The following is an 18059-nucleotide window of genomic DNA, read 5'->3' as shown; positions in this document are numbered from 1 at the left end:
CCCAGGGAAGCCTTGATTGTCTGGCTGGGGTCAGTTCCCTTCTCTTTCTTTCTCTGTCTCTGTCTCTCTAGTTCTCTCTCTGTAGCTACTAGGCTAGGATGGGAACAACTGAAAACTTTCCCAGGCTAGGAAGAAAAAGTGCTCAGATAGCCTTGTGGCCAGCCTGGGTTGTGGAGGAGGGAGGAAGTTCCCGACTCTGAGTGCCCTGGGGGCTCTCAGGCTCTGAGAGAAGGCTGGAGCTCCTGGGCCAGGTGCTACCCTCCAGATCTTCTGCTGAGGCTGGGCCAGCTTCCTAAACTAACTCCCAGACTGACAGGGAGGGCTGGATACTCTGGGGGAGCTCAGACAGTGGCTCTGCCAGCCCGCCCCTGTGGTTGGAACTTTCAAAAAGACCAATGTTTTAGCAACTGATTTCTTTTCCAACCCGAAGAGCAGGCTTTCTGACCCCCTTGCATGACTTTGACTGTGGCATGCAGCTCCAACCTAAGCAGAAGCAAGATTTCAGGGCTGGGACTTTATAATACCCAAACCAATGGTCAATTCCATTAAATAAAATCAAATTAAAAAACACAGTTTTTGGCATCAGGTGGATCTAAAGCTGGTCTCCTGGCATGGAGAGCTTGCGTACCTACTGGGATGGGATGTTCACAGCCATCTAGGTACAAGAAGTCAGAAGACCATTGGATCAAAGAATCAGGGGATATGGTTTCTCTTTTCTTCTGGTCACTAATTGGCTGTTTGGTTTGGGGCAGTTACCTACCCCACTCTGGGCTTCAGTTTCCTCATTTGTAGCTGGAGGGGGTCAGACAAAATGCCTGTGAAAACCCTATGAGTTCTGAGCTTCTGTGTCTCAGATGCATGTGCAGGCAGAAGGTGCCAGCAGCTAACCCTGAGAAGGGGAAAGTTCAGTCTTGAAAAGGCAGTTCCTACAACAGTCACTAGGCTCTGGAATCCTTCTCCATTTGGTAGCTATGCCAGTGTGGTGAAGTGTGCTTCTGTAAGTTTTGAACTCTGGTAAAAATGTCAAAGGTCCTGGCAGCTCTCCCTTCTCCATGCCATAGAAAAACCTCAGTCACTTATGCCTGATTGTGAATGAAGCAAGTTCAGAGAGCAAGCCTTGACAGGGAGAGAGCTTGTGAGACTGGGTTGCAAGTGTTAGCTGGCTCTGAGTAGGAAAGGGTGTGTTATTGACGGTACAATGTGAGAGGTTGGTGAGGGAGACTGGTGACAAAGGGAGGCAAGGCAAGTCAGGGAAGGTTTGTTCTCGTTAGCATATGACTTGTCTAATGATAAGAAAGCTTCACTTGACCCAGTGCTTCCTGGGAGCGTTCTCTCATTTAACCTTCTCAACCACACTTCTCCTATTTTCTAGAAGAAGCAGCTGAGGTCCAGAGAAGTTGTCACTAGCCAAGTCAGAGTCTGTTGATGGCAGTCTATCAGATACAAAGCCCCTATGCTTTATGAGCACACACTGGCTAATCTCTGTTCCTCAGAGGCCCCTTTCAAGTGCACAGAAGCCCATCCTAGCTCCCTCAGAGGGGCCAGTCCTGCCCCTCCTGCTCTAGGATCCTAGTTTCCCAAGAGTCAACAGCCCTGGGCTCACCTTGCAGCTAATATTAGAATATTCTAGCGATGTCTCCTTTGAATAGGAGACTGAAGACATATATTTTTGAGACATGGTCATTTCTGGGAACCAGTTTCAAGTATAATTTTCAGCACATCAATTCTTTATTCTCTTCACTGACCTTCATCCTGTTCATCTAGCAAGTGATAAGCTCTTCAAAATCTTCCTGATTTTGATTTTCAGCTGATAGGTCATTATGGCACTTAGAGAATCACACTGCCTAAATAAAGCTGCTTGATCTTGGCAATAAGAAAATTTCCTTGGTGGTTTGTTCCTAAGCGAGGGGCTCAGTGAACTGGAAGAGCTTCAAAATCCGTATCTTTGGGCATTAGCAGTGATTGGCTTCGTTTTGCCTTAACTTGCTACTGATTTGGGGTAAGAATTCCTCAGAGAGGGTCACATGCAGTGCCCAAAGTTTTAGCAAGATGAATTTGTAGAGTCAAGTTTAAGCAAGATGTTTTTGTAGATTTTCTAACCCTCAGAGAAGCTCCCTTAGATTGTGTTCTTCTATCTTGCTGAACTTTTCCTTCACTATGATTAATTGCATTGATATGGTTGTGTAATTCTTATATGATGTCTGCCTCCACCACTATATTTTAAGTTTCCTGCTGCAGGATCTTGCCTAGTTTCTTGGTTGCCACTGTAGCCCCTGTGTCTAATCTTTGTTGTGCTCGTGGAAGAAGAAATCATCTTCCTTCACAAATACCTGGGGTAGGCAGTCTTACTCCAGTGCCCCGCTATGGGTGTTCCCTAAAATTGTTAGACTATGAAGGATGGGTGCCCCAGAGGCTAATTTAGCTAGAAAATGAGAAGGCAAGAATGGATTCTAACAGCTCTTTGGTCTAGTCCCCCATACTATTTCAATCCAAGGAGAGTGTGTTCATTTTAATGAGTGATCTCCAATGGAAATTTTATAGATATTTTTATTTAAAAACTATTTTCATGAAAATACTTTCATCTATCACACATTCACTTTCCTTTTCCTTATAAGCACCTGATTCTGACTCCTTTGCTTTCCCCGCCTGTCTGTTCCCTTCTGTCCATGGTCCTTATAACCAGACTTCACACTTTTATCCAGTTCTTTATTGTTACTGTCACCACCATCCCCATATTTATTAATTAATATAACATCCCATGGTAATTTCATCTAAGTTCTCTGAATGCTTGTAGTCAGGAATTGTTTTCTGCTATCTAATCTCAATTCCTCATGTTACAGTAGAAGCTTGTTTCCTCTTGTTCTGTCCCTAGTCAGTGGTTTGGAAACAGCTAGTCACCATCTCTGAGTTGTGACTTTTCTTATATTTTTAGATCAACCTTTTCTCTCTCTCCACCACCCTCCATCCCACCCTTAAACTCCTATTAGATCAATCATCTTAATTCCTATAGTCTACTGAAGTCCCAGGCTTACCTCCTACTGGTTAAAGAAGTCTTGTCAGCCTTATCTGGACCCTTCACAATCAGACTCCCTTGGATCACACTGAGCTCTCAGCTGTCACTTGCCTTGTCATTGTGGTGGGGCCATCCCTCTCAAAGGAAAGCTCTTTAGAGACTCTCAATCAATTTATTTGCCCTTCTTAAGAGGTGCAGACTATCCCCTTCTACATTCAGGCTGTTTTTTAGACAAATATCTGACATTTGCAACCCACAAAATTTATACCTCGGGCACCAGAAAGGAGTGCAGCCTGAAGCTCTGTGCCCCACTGCCTTGGTACAATGAGAAGCATTCATAACTCAGAAGGAGGCCTACAAAGGGAAAAGAAAACCCAGACAACCCTCCCCTTTCTTTTTTCTTTACAGTAAATAATTTACAAAAACAAGTTTTCCTCCACACAGGCAATACACACTTTATCACCAATCCCCAGGGACAGCCTTTAAACGTTTCTATACTGTCATGGACTATTTTTAGCAAAGGATGATATTAAGTACTAGTTGCTCCATGGGCTTCAAACTCATTTCTTCCTCTGGTCAGAATATTGTCAGTCCCCTCCTTTTGGACCTGCTGGCCATAAAGCTATTTCTAGGAGTACAAGCAGTTATCTACATGGTATGACTTCAGGGGTTTCTTTGAAAGTCCCCATTCTAAAAATGTCTCCTTTGGTGTTGACCTGATTATTAAAATTTCAGCATTAGAGATTCACTTCTTTAGCACCAGTATTACTTCCTCAGGAAGGCTTGTCTGATACTCTGTTATATTCTCTGACAGAAGCTTATTCCTCTTCTCTCTTGGCACTTAGTTTGAAATTATCATTCATTAGTGTGACTATTTGGTTAATGTCCATCTCCCTCACTACACTGGCTATTCCATAATGGCTGTTCCCCATTCTATTACCAGTGCCTAACACTGAGCCTGGTGAATGGAAGGTATGCAAAAAATATTTGTTGCTGACTGAACGTATTCATGAACTTAAAGTGTGAATTCTCCAGAACACTAGTGGGAAAGGGTGTTGGCACAGATGCCCAGACACTACTTGGGGGACAGGGCCTCAGAAAGCCAGAATGAAGTGCTGACCATAAGCAGAACCCTCCTTCCTGAAGGTGACCTGAAGCTGATTCCTTTTGCTACCCCAGCTTCCTCTCCTTTCCTGTCTGCTTGAGGCTTCCCTCTTTGGTCAGCCCTTCCCTAGGGCCTTCATTTATAGGATATCTGGGAAAGAAGGGTTTGACCAATGTGAAAACAGGGCTAAAATGATACCCTGTGTGTCCACCAGCAACTTTTTTTCCAGAGATACTTGGGTGAGTGGTTTATATGTTCTCATAGGAGCACCTAACACCCCTTTGGTTCTGTTACCCACTTCAGAAGGGTCCTGGTGGAGACTGAGGCCAGAAGTGCACAGATATAAAGCCACAGTCCCCAGACTCCTCTGGTGCCCACCCTTGACTGCACTAGCATGTTCAACCCTCCTGGTTCCACTCAGCTTTCCCCAGGCAATGAAGGGAAGTACCTCCCTTCTCCCAGGCCCCAAAGGCCTCAACTCACCAAAGGCTAGCTCAGGTCCCTGAGAGACGGCTAGAGGCCTGCTTTCCCTGAGTCAGAATGGGGCAATGAGAAGTGGGCTAATGTGGGCCTTTCTCTCATCCCTGAAGCTTGGTGATTCTGGGTTCCAGCCAGGGAAGAATGGAAAATTCTCCTCACTCTCCCCACCCCAGGCTAGCCCCTTCCTACCCATTAGCCCGGCTAGACTAGCAAGGTTCTCTTTCCCTCTCCCAGCTAGAAAGCCCATAGCTTCTTCCCACAGTGCCAAAGCCAGCCCATTCTATAAGGCCCTATTGGAATCTGCCACCATAAGGAGACTCTCCCTTCCTAGTTTGCTTGGTATTGCCCAAACTCTGGATCTGTAGACCCAGGGTACCATAAGTAGCCTTTCTCTCAAAGAACACAAGTTTCAGTGGGACTGCTTTGCTCCCTACCTGCCTTGGGTACAGCTGCTCCACTCCCTCCGCTACACTCTCAGCTTCCCACACCCTGGTCTTAGCATCTGCCACCTCCAACATCCTCTACTGTGGTTAGCACAGAGGGATTCAGTAAATCTGTGGTAGGAACTCAATAAATAGCAGGACCTTGGTCAATAAATGATAGATTGATTCATTGAAGTGCTTGGTTGTTCAGTACAAGGCTGAATGAGGAGATGCTGCCCTCATTAGTTTGTTGTGTACCTAGGTAGGGGAATATGTTGCTTTAAAATTGAGAAGGGTTTTTGTTTCTTACTCTTTTTTTTTAACTGCCACTGACTGTGAACTGAAGGGGCAGGGAGGATGGGGAGAAGCAAGAGGCTCAAAGCCTGAGAGGGGTCTCAAGAGAGGGAAATTCTGTACCTCCACCTCAGGCTAGCCAATCTTAACTGGATTCTGGCTGTGATCCAAGGAACTTGGGGTGCCCAGCTCTCCTGAACCCTGAGAGGGTGGTCTTAAACCTTTCTGAGGGTTTGTATGTCTGAACTTTTTGGATGAACCCATGCCTGCTAGTTGCTCCCACACCACCTTTTTTTTATTTCCTTGTTTCTTTCTCTTTCTCTGACTGGATGGAAGTGTCCCCAACTACCTTCAGCTGGTGAGCCATTTACTCACTGGTGACACAATGGGAAGAGCTAGTTAAAGACAAGGGAAGAGAAGAAGAGGACCTAAACTTTGAGCCAATGGAATATTAGATGATGGACCTACTCTGTGTTGCAGAGAGTCAAATAAGCTTATTAGAAAAAGATGTCATAGAATCCAGCAAGCCTGACTTCATGGGGGTCTCAGTTGTACCATGTAAGTAATGTAATTTACTGAATAGACCAGGAAGAGAGCTAAGAATCACTGTGAATTCAGGTCAGCCTGGAGACTTAGAGACTTCATAGAGAATGGATTGGGAATTGCCTCTTCTTGGGCCTTCCTTTAAATAGATCCTCCAGCCCTGGCTGGTGTAGCTCAGTGGATTGAGCGCGGGCCTGCGAACCAGAGGATCTCGGTTCGATTTCCAGTCTAAGGCACATGCCTGGGTTGCAGGCTGGTTCCCTGCAGGCCAACTACCAGCAGGGGACGCACAAAAGGCAACCATACATAGATGTTTCTCTCCCTCTCTCCTTCCCCTCTAAAGGTAAATAAATAAATAAAATCTTTTAAAATCGTTCCTCCAGCTTTCGGTAACCCTTCTGCTTGGAGTCCCCAGAACAATCCCTGAACCAACAAGCAGATATAAAAGGAAGAGGGATTTCTGAGATTTGTTCTGGGGCCCCTCCAGAACAAATGCACCAGGCTATCCTTTCAGCAATGTACTATCAGGTAACAGCAGGATACTACATGTTCCCCTCTTTCCCCCACCACACCCTAAACCACACTAAGCCCAGAGCAGTTCACCTGCTTGCTAAAATTTGCTGCTGAGTATGGGAGTTCTGGAGGATCACCTTTGCAGCCTGGTACCTGCCTCTGAGAAGACTATTGGCCTGACCAAGGGAAAGCAGGCTTTTCTTTTGGGAGTATAATGAGCTCGACTTAGATCCCCAGCAGGCTTCTGAATGCCTGGCCCCAGGGAGGCCTGCCACTGAGCAAGCATAAGTTTGGTGCCTCAGTAACTTACCTCTGTTACATAAGGCACTATACAAGATATGAGTCAGGGCCCTCTGACTGGCCCAGGCCCAACCTAGTCTGTGAGTGAGACTAAATGGGAGGTATGGGGGGGGGAGAAGGGTGTAAGCCAGGAAGGAGCCACTGGAACCAGTTCCCTTCCTCCCCCTTCTCACCCCCTTCTTCCTTAGGGAGAGCTGTAGCCAATCACTGGCCCAGAGAGCTCATTGGGAATCTGGACCAGAACCCTAAATTGTGAGCAGCTGCTCTCTATCTCTCTAGAAGAGTAGACAAGAGGAAGCCAGTTGAATACCCAAGACTATTTTGTGAGTAAATTCTTCCTTCAAGGAAGGATGGGGAAGGTCACTGTGAGGTTCTGTCCACAGGCAGGGCCCTGATTTCAAGCTGGGCCTATTTGAGGAAATAAGCTCCCAGGGGAGGAAGGCTGACAGAGTACTTGGGGTACCACTGACCAAACAAGCTTCCACCTCTTGTTTCCTTCCCTTGGGCTAGTGTGGCACAAATAGGAAGCTTCCCATTCAGTCTCCTGTGCAATTAAACACCTCTTACACTGTTACCAAAAGAGCAATAGCTAGTTAGGGGCAGGGATTTATATCCAGAAGATAGAAGTGAATCTTCCCTGCCAGTTGATAATATTTCTCTCCTGCATGGAGTTGCATTTGGAAAAGCTTGCTTTCCACTCTCATATACCCCCATCTCATCCCCACTTTGACTCTATTTAGCTAAGCTAGGTTGACAATGGCCTCCATAAGCTATTTCCCCTGCCCTACTCCTTATCTAACCTGCTTTGAGGCTGGACTCTAGCCTTCTGACCTTCATGAGATTCCCATTAGATGAAGGGTTCTAAGGAGGGCCTGCTGTGCCAAAGCTGCCTCAACCTTTGTCCCATTATTGCAAATATTGGGACAGCACAACATGTCCTGGGACATTATTGCTCTCTTCATCTAAAATGGAAAATTTTTCTTTTTGACCCCTGTGGTCATGGAAGCTCTCTTTTTAGAGCACTGAGGCATACAGGGTACCCTACCAAATGGGACCAAGCTTCAGTTCCACTAATCATATTGGTTTTGTTGGGGCTCAAGCAGTGATACTGCATGACACTAACCACTTTGTTATGTAAACTCAGCAAGCCATGGCAGATTATGGCTTAGGGGTTATATTGAGGGACATCTTACATAAGAGGAGAAAGTTCAGGTAGGAGCAGAATTGCGATGAGCAAATACAGTGCAATGGCCACCACCAGGTGCAGACACAACCAACTTCATTCCTCTTAAACAGCCCACAAGGTGGAGTCAAGTGTTGTACTGGACTCCATCACTCAGGGGACCCAGAAGCCCTGGCAGCTTTGGTCAGATACACCCATCTCCATCTACCCACACTATCCGGCCTTCAGGGCCTTCTGGAAAGGAGCACTCTACCTGGAATTGAGAACTTGTTGTTTATCTGGAAGTGCAAAGATAAGCAGGAGTGTTAACCTTCTCTTCAGGCAGGGAGTGAAAATAATAAGGTCACCATGGGAAGAGTTATTTTCTGAGGTGTGGATTTACATGGGTCCACTCCTGGCAAACTGGAGAAATAGGTAAAATTCATGCTCTATTCTTGTCAACTTTCTTTACGAACATGAACCTTCCATCCAGACCTCTTGAATTCTCATGCCATCCAGAGACCCATACTACAGCAGGCCTTTCATGGGTTCTGGCCTCATCTTTCTACCTTTCTTCTCCCAAACTATCTTTCCTACATCTTATTCCCAGAGAACCCTACTCCCTGTGAGTTGTCACCTGGAACAAAGTTCTGATAAACAAAGCCATACAAAGTAGTCATTTACAAGAAAAGATGTCACATGGTAGTCTTTTAAAAAGTAAAACCTGGGCCCTGGCTGGTGTAGCTCAGTGGATTGAGCACGGGCCTGCGAACCACACAACCGTGGTTCGATTCCCAGTCAGGGCACGTGCCTGGGTTGCAGGCCAGTTCCCAGCAGGGGATTCACAAGAAGCAACCATACATTGATATTTCTCTCCTTCTCTCCTTCCCTTCCCCTCTAAAGATAAATAAATAAAATATATTTTTTTAAGTAAAACCTGGGAAGTAAACCAGGGTAGACTCTGGCCATTCATGAGAGACACTAAAACTTTTGCCAGTCCCTTGTTCATGAGCATTCATAAAGCATATCATTTCCCCTGTAAAACGTTTATTTCCATCACTTTATTAAACTTCTTAGCTTTCTTTTCATTTTAATCACCAGCATTAGCAGCTGACTCAGCAAGGAGCATTCTCCCAAAGAAAGAAATGTTTCATCATTTCATAAGTTTCTACATTTGTATGAAGTGACTCCAAATAGAAGATCACAAAATTGGGCTGAAGAGAAGGTGCTGAGCAACTCCACTAGTGCAGAAACTCCAGAGATTTGAAAGAAGAGACTCAGAAAGATAAGAGTACACCAATAGCAGCATTGTTCAAAAAAGCCAATAGATGGAAATAGATGGAAAGTGTTCACGGATAGATGAATGGATAAACAAAGTGTGATACACACACACACACACTGAAATATTATCCAGCCATGCCTAGCTGGTGTGGCTCCTTGAACTGAGTGCTGGCCTGTGAACTAAAAGGTCACCAGTTCAATTCCCAGTCAGAGTACATGCCTAGGTTGCAGGACAGGTTCCTAGATGGTTCCATGCAAGAGACAACTGATCAATATATCTCTCACACATCAATGTTTCTCTCCCTCTCTTTCTCCCTCCCTTCTTGTCTCTCTAAAAATAAATAAATAAAAATTTTAAAGAAAAAGAACTATAATGTAATACATCACATAAACAAATGCAAAAACAAAAATCACACGATCATATCAATAGATGAGGAAAAAGTATTTGATAAGGTACAGGACACATTTATGATAAAAACACTCAGCAAAGTGGGAATAGAGGGAGCACTACTCAACATAATAAAGTTCATATAGGAGAGACCTGCAGCCAACATCATACTCATTGGCAAAAACTAAAACCTTTTCCACTAAGATCAGGAACAAGACAAGGTTGTCCACTTTCACCACTTCTATTCAGCATGGTATTGGAAGTTTTAGCCACAGCAACCAGACAAGAAAAGGAAATAAAAGGCATCCAAATTGGAAAAGAGGAAACAAAACTGTCACTGTTTGCAAATGACATGATAGAGTACATAGAAAATCCTATGCACTCCACCAAAAAAGTGCTCCACCTAATAAATGAATTTGGCAAAACAGTGGGATACAAACTCAATATCCAGAAATCAAAACCATTTTTGTATACCAACAATGAATCATCAGAAGCAGAAATCAGGAAAAAAAATCCCCTTTGATATAACAACAAGAAAATAAAATACCTAGGAATAAACCTAACCAAGGAGGTAAAAGACCTGTACCCAGAAAACTACACAACACTGAAGAAAGAAACCAAGGAAGACACAAACAAATGGAAACATACCGTGTTCGTGGATCGGAAGAATTAACATCATCAAAATGTCCATACTACGCAAACCAATATACAGATTCAATGCAATACCTATTAAAGTGCCAATGGCATATTTCACATACAGGACAAACACTTCAAAAATGTATATGGAACTGTAAATGACACAGAATAGCTGCTGTAATTTTAAGAAGGAAGAACAAAGTAGGAGGGATCACAATACCTGATACCAAACTGTATTACAAGGCCACTGTGATCAAAACAGCCTGGTACTGGCATAAAAACAGGCACATAGACCAGTGGAACAGAACAGACAGCCCAGAAATAAACCCAAATCTCTATGGTCAACTAATATTCAACAAAGGTGGCAGCAACATAAAATGGAGTAAAAACTGCCTCTTCAACAAATGGTGTTGGGAGAGCTGGACAGCTATATGCAAAAAAATGAAATTCGAGCACCAACTTACACCAAACACCAAAATAAATTCAAGGTGGATAAAAGATTTAAATATAAGTCATGATACCAGTAAAGTCCTAAAGGAGAGCAGAGGCAGAAAAATATCAGATACTCTATGCAGCAATATTTCCACTGATGTGTCCCCTAGAGCAAGGGGCATAAAGGAAAGAATAAACGAATGGGATCTCGTCAAAATAAAAAGCATATGCATGGCTACAGAAAACAGTATTAAAATAAAAAGAGAACCAACTGTATGGGAAAACATATTTTCCAATGATACCTCAGACAAAGGTTTAATCTCCAAAATATACAAAGAACTTACTCAACTCCACTCTAAGAAGACAAGCAACCCAATTAAAAGGTGGGTAAAAAACTTGACCAGACACTTCTCCAAGGAGGACATACAGAGGATCCAGAGACACATGAAAAGATGCTCAGTATTGCTAGCTATCAGAGTTGCAAATTAAAACCACAGTGAGATACCACTTTACAACAGTCAGAATGGCCATCATAAACAAAGCAACAAACAAGTGTTGAAGAGGTTGTGGAGAAAAGGGGACCCTAGTTCACTGTTGGTGGGATTGCAGACTGGTACAACCACTATGGAAAACAGTATGGAATTTTCTCAGAAAATTAAAAATGGATCTGCCTTTTGACCCAGCAATTCCTCTGCTAGGATTATATCCTAAGAACCCTGAAACACCAATCCAAAAGAACTTATGCACCCCAATGTTCATAGCAGCACAATTTACAATAGCCAAGTGCTGAGAGCAACCTAGGTGCCCATCAGTAAATGAATGGATCAAAAAATTATGGTACATATACACAATGGAATTCTATGCAGCAGAAAGAAAGAAGGAGCTCCTACCCTTTGCAACAGCACAGATGGAACTGGAAAGAATTATGCTGAGTGAAATAAAGCAGGCGGTGAAAAACAAATACCATATGATCTCACCTTTATCAGGAACCTAAACAACAAAACAAGCAAGCAAAATACAACCAAAGACACTGAAATAGAGAACAGGCTGACAGAGACCAGAGGGGAGAAGGGAGGGAATTTCAGGGAAAAGGGGGAAGAAGGGTTTACAGGAACAAGTATATAGGACACACAGAGAAAAACTAAGGAGGGTGGAAATGGGAGGGAGGTGGGAAGCACTTGCGGGGGTGAGCTGGGATGGGAGTAAAAGACAGAAAACTGTACTTGAACAACAGTTAAAATAAAATTTTTAAAAAAGAAAAGTTAATTCTTTATTGTCATAAAGAAAATGCTTTAGTGTCCGACTGATCTTAGGTGGAGTTTTGCTCTGCTCTTGTGAGGCATCAGGCAAGTTACTTAATTTTCCCAAGCTTCAAATTCCTTTGTTATAAAATGAAGAAGAGCATAACAGTACCCATTTCATGGGTTGTATATATAGTAAATAAGATTATGCAGATATAGTTAGCTATCAATCTATCATAGTTATTAGTTACCTAACACAAGGTTGAAAGGCTAGTGTTTAAAACACACCTCCCAATAGTTTAGAGACACCATTTACATACCAGCAAGCCACATGCCTGTTACCACTGCCTTGTGTGTATACATACAGCACTGTCCATCAGGACCTCTCCCGGGCTATTAGAGTTACACATATGGTTCAAACCAAAAACATCACATATAAACCTTAATAAGCATTTTCCAAGACTACGTTGAAGTTGTAAAATTTTTACATTTTACAAGTGTCACACTAAAAATTAAGCAGTCGTCTAACCAAAAAAAAACCTTTACTGCATACTGGCTGTATAACTAGAAACCCTGGGAAAAAACGAGTGTAAAATACAACCATACCCTCAAATTACTTACTCTCTTGTGTTCCAAGGACACCAACAGCTAATCTGGGGGTAAGGAATAGGTCAAAGCCGAAGAACCAGACAGAAATCAAGACTGTCCCGCATTTATGTCCCAAGAATATAATAGCCCTTCCAGTAGGGAAATGGGCTGTAGGAGGAGGGGCAGGGAGCTTCTCCAGAAGTAGTAGTCTTGAAAGTAGACAAAGGAAAAAAAAGACATCCCAACAGGAATTTGAAATAGACAATTATTAAATGGAACCAAAGTAGAACTGATGGCTTAAGTATAAAGATAGAAACCCAGGGAATAAATGAAGAAAGAGGAAATTTTCACTCAGGAGGAATGTCCAACTCAGATATTGGAAAAGCTCCATGACGAGCAACAACAATCTCCTACTTTTACTAATGAGCATGTGATTCTAGGTGAAACCTAAGCCAAATTCAGAATTCCCAACCTCTAAGGTCCCAGTAATCAAGAAAAATGTGAGGACACTTTGTCCTGCTCAAAATGTAAAGTTGTTACCACAGTACCCTGTCATGCTTTCCAGCCTTACAGAATGGCTTAGATGTTTAGGACACTGAGTTGCTCTGATCCCAAGAGGCAGGGTATTCAGGTCCATGTTCTCAATACTTTGCCCCATTCCTTCCACCAATGCCCTCAAGGCCCCACACCCTTACCCTGTATCATTTTAATGCTTTGCCAAGAACCAAACACCAAAAGACAGGTGCCCATGAACTAGGTGACAAAGTAGATCTTTCTGTTCAAGAGACCCAGACAACCAGAAAGCCTCCCAAGGTGTGGTACAAGTAGTCACTTTGATCTCAGGCATTCATCCTCACATCTCACTCACCTAGATCCAACCCTTGTAGGTCCCAAGCCTAGTAATCAAGCTGAGAATAACTCCCTTCTTACACACCATCAAGGCCATTTTGGGGCAGTTTCTCTACCAGTTGAAAATGCAAATGTGACAGGAGCTCTTTCCAGATGTCTCCTCCATTGCCACTCTCCTACCAAGCTGAGCTGGATTATTAGGAGCCTGTTGTGGCTTTTGCTCAGCAGATATGCAGCATCTGTGATCTGAATACACTTATAGTAATCTTTTACCAGAAATGAAGATTCCCTAGAAACCTGTTGGAACGTGGCCTAGTTTATTTGAGACAATGAAATAAATTGATGCCTAAACTGAAATAATAGATGAGGAAAATTTGATGATGTGGAAAATGCTAACAAAATTGGCAGCCCTGCTTGTCCCCTCTTGGAACTATTGGTGTGGCAGAGGTAAACCTGGTCTGAAACTAAGGGGGGAAGTTCCTGCCTATGCCAACTGCTTTTAAAATTTCCTCTTTGCGCCTCACTGAAAAGCCATCCAATTATTCAAATATTCTGTGGTGCTCACAATTTCTTATTACTGTGTCTGAACACACCACCTGCCCTTGCCCTGGAGTCTCAGAACTAGAAGGAACCTTAGAGACCAGAGTGGCCAGGTGACTTGCTTAGGCTCACATAGTGAGCCTGATGCAACCCAGGTCTCCCACTGGGGGGTTCTTTCACGTACATAAACTGCATCACTGAAAAAAAATAAAACCCACCCCCACACATACATATCTGTCTTCTGTTATGATGGCTTTAAAAACACCAAACCAACTGTGGCTGGGTGTCCTGGAATTGCCTTCCCTGCCTTGAGATTGCCTAAGTTGTCCCCCCAAAACTGGCTCTTATCAATGTCTCAGACTAGAGGACTACAGACACCTTGGGGCTTCCCATTGTGTTTCTTCCCTCCTCTCTCCCTTCATTGCCCTTTAGCAAGATTTCTAAAAAGTCTGACCCTCACTCTCCACACTCCGATAAATACCTGTGATGACAGGGATTCATCCACTCTTTCATCCTAGGATGCTCTCTAGGGCTGCTTTTAGCTATCATTGGAAATTGAAGGCTGTGATCTATGGCTCTCCATCCAGAGTCTCAAGAAATTTTCAAGGGTCTCTAATTTTTCTTATTCCCCACCTGCCCCCCATATCACCAGCCTCTTAATTTGTCTTGACATTTTCCTTGCACTCACTGTCAGTCAGGGCCACTCAGTAATTTCAAAGCCCTTGCAGTTTCAATTCGAGTTCCAATATTTAAACATGGGCTATTTAGAAGGGTGGAATTTAGATCCCAAGAGCACCCCACAGCAGAAACTCTAAAGTAGCAATGGAAATTATGCATTGGAGGAGGGGTACCACCAGCTACCCCCATAACATCTAGGGTTCTGGCTACATTCTAGGCTCCATCACCTCCATATGAAAGCCTCTGCAGGCTCACTTCAAAATAAAGTTACTACCTGCCAATAGTCTCCTCAACCCAGGTAGCCTCGGGTTTGGTAACAGCAGCCTGAGAGCCGGACCTCCTCAGTTCCTCTCGTGAACTTTCTGGTAGCCCCTTTTATCAAAAGTGAGAGTCCAGCAGAGGCTGGTGTGAGCCAGGACCCATGCTCACCTGTCTTCCCAGTCACTCACCTGTGGAAGAAGAGCAGGATGGAGAGCATGGTCTGGTCGATCTTGCGGTTGCAGATGCCCTCGTTGAGCAGGTAGCAGGGGTCCCGCAGCACAGGCTCTAGGGAATCCTGACGCATTATACTGTTGAGCTTGTCGGTGTTGAGGTTCTCGAAGACCAGCTTCTCCTGCAGCTGCCGAAAGTTACTCACGGTGGGGCTGCCTGGGTGGTTGTTCACCGCGCCACTGTCTCCCTGGAGCCCACTCCGGTGGGCCAGGTCCAGGCAGCAATTGCAGCAGTCGAGACCGACAGGTGAGCGGCAGTCGGTCTTGGGCTGGGCCATCTTCTTAGGCTTGGGGGCCGCCTGGCCTGCCAGGTCTGTGGCGGCTGGCAGGTGCGCGTCCGGTGGGGGGTTGGCGGGAGGAGACTCCAGGGTGTTCGGAAAAGGCAAGCTGCAAAGAAAGAGTTGAAAATTAGCGCCTCAATCTAACCACTCTCTTGGATCGGCCCCCTTCTGGTTGTGTTGTTCAGGGTGCGAATAGAAACAGCTGGACAAACAACTCGGAACGGATCCGCGGGGCTCACTTCCTTTTCTTCCTCCACCTCCTCCTCCGCTAGAGGCCCGGGCCGCTCCCCGCCACCCGCCCCCCCCCCCTCACCCGCCCTGAGGTGCCACAGGCAGTCCCAGCGCCGTACCAAGTTTCTAAAGTGTGAGCGGGACTCAGGGTGGACTTGTGGCAACAGGATGGGCGGGCAACAGGGAAGAGGGAGAGTCTGGGCGCGCCCTTCTCGTTCTCTCCTTTTTACTTACTCCCTCCCTCCTCAGCTCGCCCGCTTTCAGGCTCCCCGGAGTGGTGCCGGCTGAACGGTGGCAGGAGCCCAGAGACTGACTGAACGGGCTGCACAACTGGGAGCCCGCAAGGGGTCGTGACAGCATATAAATTACATCCAGGCGGCCGGCGGAGACCTCTCCAGCTTCCCCGGCGGCCGCCGGCCCTAAACCGGTTAGGTCATNCCCCCCCGCCCCCCCCCCCCGCACCCACGCCGGCGCCCTCGCAAGCACAGGGAGGATCGCACCCTTGAGGACACAGTGGGGTCCGAAGCCTCACCTCAGGCTCTCTCACCCCTCAGGGCGCATCCTCCGCCAGAAATCTAAGAGCCGCTGGGCCGGGACGCCTTGCCACTCCGCTCACGAGTTCCGCGGAGGGGCAGATTATTCCTGATCCCACCGCGGACTGGTCCCCCTACAGGGGAGACGCCGCCCTCGAGAGTCTTTCTTGTTACAGTTTTACAACGCCGCCCTCCCCCACAAGCCTTTTTTTGGGGGAACTGGGGGTGGGGGAAGAGAAAGCCTGGTTTCAAGGGAGAGGGTGTACAGAGAGAAGGTTGCCGCGACAGAGTCTGAGCATGCCGGACACACTTCAAGATACCCAATAAATACTTAAACAAAACTCAAAGAAGCACAGCGAAACTCTCCTCAGTTTTTGTTCCTTTCTTCTCACTTCACTTGTCTTTCCCTCTTTTCCCCCACTTACTTGCTCTCCCCTCTCTTCCCTGAACCCTCCTGGAGGCGATTTCTGTACCGGCTTCCGGGGATGCGAGCTACCCAGTCAGCTCTCCGACGCCTGGCCTTTCTCTCTTCCCAGTTTGTCCCCCGCCGCGCCCCCCCCCCGCCTCCCCCCCCGCCTCCCCCCCCCGCCGCGCCCCCCCCGCCTCCCCCCCCGCCTCCCCCCCCCGCCTCCCCACCTCTTCCGTCTCTCTGCGCCTTTTCTTTCTTTATCTTTCTTTTTCTTTCTTTCTTTCTTTTCTTTCTTTCTTTCTTTCTTTCTTTCTTTCTTTCTTTCTTTCTTTTTTCTTTCTCTTTCTTTCTTTCTTTCTCTTTCTCTCTCTCTCTTTCTCTCTTCTTTCTTTCCCCATTCTCCCTCTTTTTGTGTTCCCAGTCTTTACTTATTTCTTTTTCTCCTTTTCTGTACGTCCTCGTGTGCCTCCTTTTGCCCCGTTCTTTTTTCTGTCCTTGACTTCTTTCTTTCCCCTTCATTTCCCTCGTTGTATTTTCCCTTCCCTTTTCTCACTTAAATACATCCCGACTTTCACCTCAACTTTGCCTCCTTTTCTTCACTTCACTTATCTTACCCCATTTTTCAAACTTTTTCTCCCCTCATCTTTTCTAACTGTCATCTCTGCCCTTACCCTTTCAAGACATGTGATTGGCTATCCATGAACACAGGAGTGTCCTGAGACTGCCAGCTGAGGTGTTCTTGGCTCTGAAAAGAAGGTTACTCTGGAGCGTCTGGTGTAAGGTTAAAGGTTACATTTATGGAGAGCAAGGCAGGTTGGTGCCAGGGATCATACCCCAGCTTTGTGGTAGTAATGTGTGCTGTGCTAGACTTCCAGGATCTGAAAACTTGGAATACTTTGAACATATAGGATTCAATAATTATTTGTTCCTCAGAAAACTCCATGTATTTATGATGTTCAGTTTTCACATAAAATTCAAATGGATTTCAGTTTCAGTCTGCACTCCCCACCCCCCCTCCAGCTTGCTTCATTCACAGGTCCACAGCCCTTGCAATAGAGCAAGGTACAGTGCCATCTTGTGTTTAAGACATCAAACATTTCCTACAGGGAAAACATCTTTGAGAGAAGCCAGAGTCACTTCCTAGTGGAATATGCACTGCGTTGGTTCTGAGTAACAGAAAAGGGAAGACAGATCCTTTACGCTAAGAGGTCCCAAGGCCAAGTTGTACACCTGGATGCCAATCAGGGAAGAGCCATCCTCTTTCTAGTGGAGCTACATTTGCCTCAGTCCCTGTAGATTGGACTGCCATAGATTTGAAATTCCCTTCATATGCCACAAACAGCAGCCCTGTTATTAGGAGCAAAGGGCAATCAACAAACTCTTTTTCCCAACTGGTCTTATATGGGATCTATAAGGCTCTATGGGTCTTATATGGGTAGATTCAAGTCCCCATAGTTTCTGAAAATGGAGGGAGGGCAGTGCTCCCTCTGCTATAAGGACCAGAAAACCAGAAACAAGCTGTACGCCTGGCTCTTGACAAAATCCCAAGATCAGAGATGAAAGAAACATTTGGAATTCATTGTCCAGATCAGCAGAGCTAAGAGTATAGTCCCTGTGTACTCACAAATTACTGAGGATTCTTCAGTTTG

The 18059-nt window shown here is 45.4% G+C and overlaps 1 protein-coding gene across 6 annotated transcripts in view; it reads right to left on the bottom strand.

The window, feature by feature from the left end:
• Positions 1-17125, bottom strand: part of TSC22D3 (TSC22 domain family member 3) — a 58601-nt gene extending 41476 nt beyond the window's left edge. The window contains exons 1-2 of one of the 6 annotated variants that reach the window (XM_037062777.1): positions 17082-17125; positions 14915-15343 (exon numbers count right to left, since the gene is read on the bottom strand). In XM_037062777.1, coding sequence (XP_036918672.1) covers positions 14915-15343; positions 17082-17110 — 458 coding nt within the window. In that variant the 5' untranslated portion in view covers positions 17111-17125. Of the gene's footprint in view, positions 1-14914; positions 15344-15587; positions 15683-15722; positions 15785-16000; positions 16125-16426; positions 16446-17081 lie in introns of those variants that run through there. The other 5 variants (XM_037062783.1, XM_037062776.1, XM_037062778.1 and 2 more) reach the window with 5 other exon arrangements.
• Between the last annotated feature and the right edge of the window lie 934 nt (positions 17126-18059).

The sequence above is a fragment of the Sturnira hondurensis genome, unplaced genomic scaffold (assembly GCF_014824575.4).
Source record: "Sturnira hondurensis isolate 20B ecotype Veracruz unplaced genomic scaffold, ASM1482457v3 Scaffold0014345, whole genome shotgun sequence".
Taxonomy (NCBI): domain Eukaryota; kingdom Metazoa; phylum Chordata; class Mammalia; order Chiroptera; family Phyllostomidae; genus Sturnira; species Sturnira hondurensis.
The sequence above is the reverse complement of the archived record's forward strand: the minus strand, read 5'-3'. Positions and strand labels throughout refer to the sequence as shown.